The 1465-nt window shown below is 40.8% G+C and overlaps 1 protein-coding gene across 2 annotated transcripts in view; it reads right to left on the reverse strand.

Moving 5' to 3' along the window:
- The window catches only part of jak1 (Janus kinase 1), a 45169-nt gene that overhangs the window by 9563 nt on the left and 34141 nt on the right, over positions 1–1465 (reverse strand). For both annotated transcript variants that reach the window (XM_020602729.1, XM_020602728.1), the window contains exon 16: positions 1247–1385. In XM_020602729.1, coding sequence (XP_020458385.1) covers positions 1247–1385 — 139 coding nt within the window. The remainder of the gene's footprint in view (positions 1–1246; positions 1386–1465) is intronic.

The following is a 1465-nucleotide window of genomic DNA, read 5'->3' on the forward strand; positions in this document are numbered from 1 at the left end:
TACAGAGACAGAAATGGGAATGGAAAAGGAGATAACTGAGTGTAAGTGGGGGGAAAGGCCAAAAGAAAGAGCAAGAGCAAAAACAAAGAAAGTGAGGAAGTGATGAATAGATCTGAGGGTTTGAGAGAAGCGATCAGAGATTGCTGGGAAGAAAGGAAGAACGCTCCCAGTGGGGTTTTGAGCACTTTATCCACTATGTGTTCAATCAGATCTATGAACAAGGACATCGATGTGTAACTGGAAGACTGGCTGATCAGCAAAGTGATGGAGACAGAAGAAAAAATGTTAAGAGTTCTGGGAACTAAGAGTCAGGGAGGAGTACTCCCAACGGTATGCAGCAATGGACATTTGCACAAAAATGTTTCCAGTGTGTCCAACATGTTGCCAATCCATCTGCACAGCCACAATGTCTTACATCACACAACTCCTAATAGACAAACAGAAACATGAGGCGGCCATTTCAGGGGAACTATGCAATCTGAGAAATGTCCTTGTTGTGCTGTCTTCCCTGAACCCAGATCCAGCTTTTACAAACCAAATTACAGTCTGAAAGGGAAATGTGCCTACTGCAATCTGTATTGATTATGTGACAAATACGATTCTTGTTCCACTGGCAATCTGCTTTATCGGAAATGTTCTTTTTATTAGGTTTTTCTTTTTCCTGCATTGTGTGAGAAGAAATGCTGGCAGAGAAAGATCATTTTAGACAAAAAAGTACAAAAACAAACATCCAAATCAGATACAACTCTGCTTATAAGACACATCTGATTAGTTCATACTTTACAGATAAAGTTAACAGACAAGGTAACACTATTTTGAAATTTGTTTGATGTGGCCAGTCATCAGTCATGGGATCAAGTATCGACATGAACCAGCATAGGGGCATTTTCCAAAAAGTGTGCGTGTGTGTGTGTGTGTGTGTCACGGTCAAACTAGCTTCACACATTTAATTGTGTTTCAGTTAATTTTAACTGACCTTCCTATCGATTCTGTATCTTTTAAATTCAAGTTAGCTATCAAAATGAATCTAAAGAATCAACTGTCAAATTATCAACTTTACTGCATGTCTCATTTTGGTTTCGCTTTTATTTAGCTAAAAGCTCACTGGGAAAGAAAGCAGAACTTACTGGGAAATTTTCCACAGTAGCTGTTTTGTACTCATCTAGGTTTCACTTTTAGTAACCCTGAGGTGTGTGTGTGTGTGTGTGTGTGTGTGTGTGTGTGTGTGTGCACGCCGTGGGCTCACCCTCTCTGGTGAGCACTGTGATTGGTATTCCTGGGTCACTAAGCTTGATGAAAGGCCCTCCTTCATCGGTGTCCAGTCCGTCTCTGGCAAGCAGAATGTTCTTAGCACACACAAAGCCATGCACCAGCCTTTTGTCCTCCTAAAAACATACACAGCAAAACACACATATTAGTCCACAATCAAGAGGCCATGTTTTTACATTAGGTTTATGAAATGGGC

Source organism: Monopterus albus, unplaced genomic scaffold (genome assembly GCF_001952655.1).
Source record: "Monopterus albus unplaced genomic scaffold, M_albus_1.0 scaffold58.1, whole genome shotgun sequence".
NCBI classification, from domain to species: Eukaryota; Metazoa; Chordata; class Actinopteri; order Synbranchiformes; family Synbranchidae; genus Monopterus; species Monopterus albus.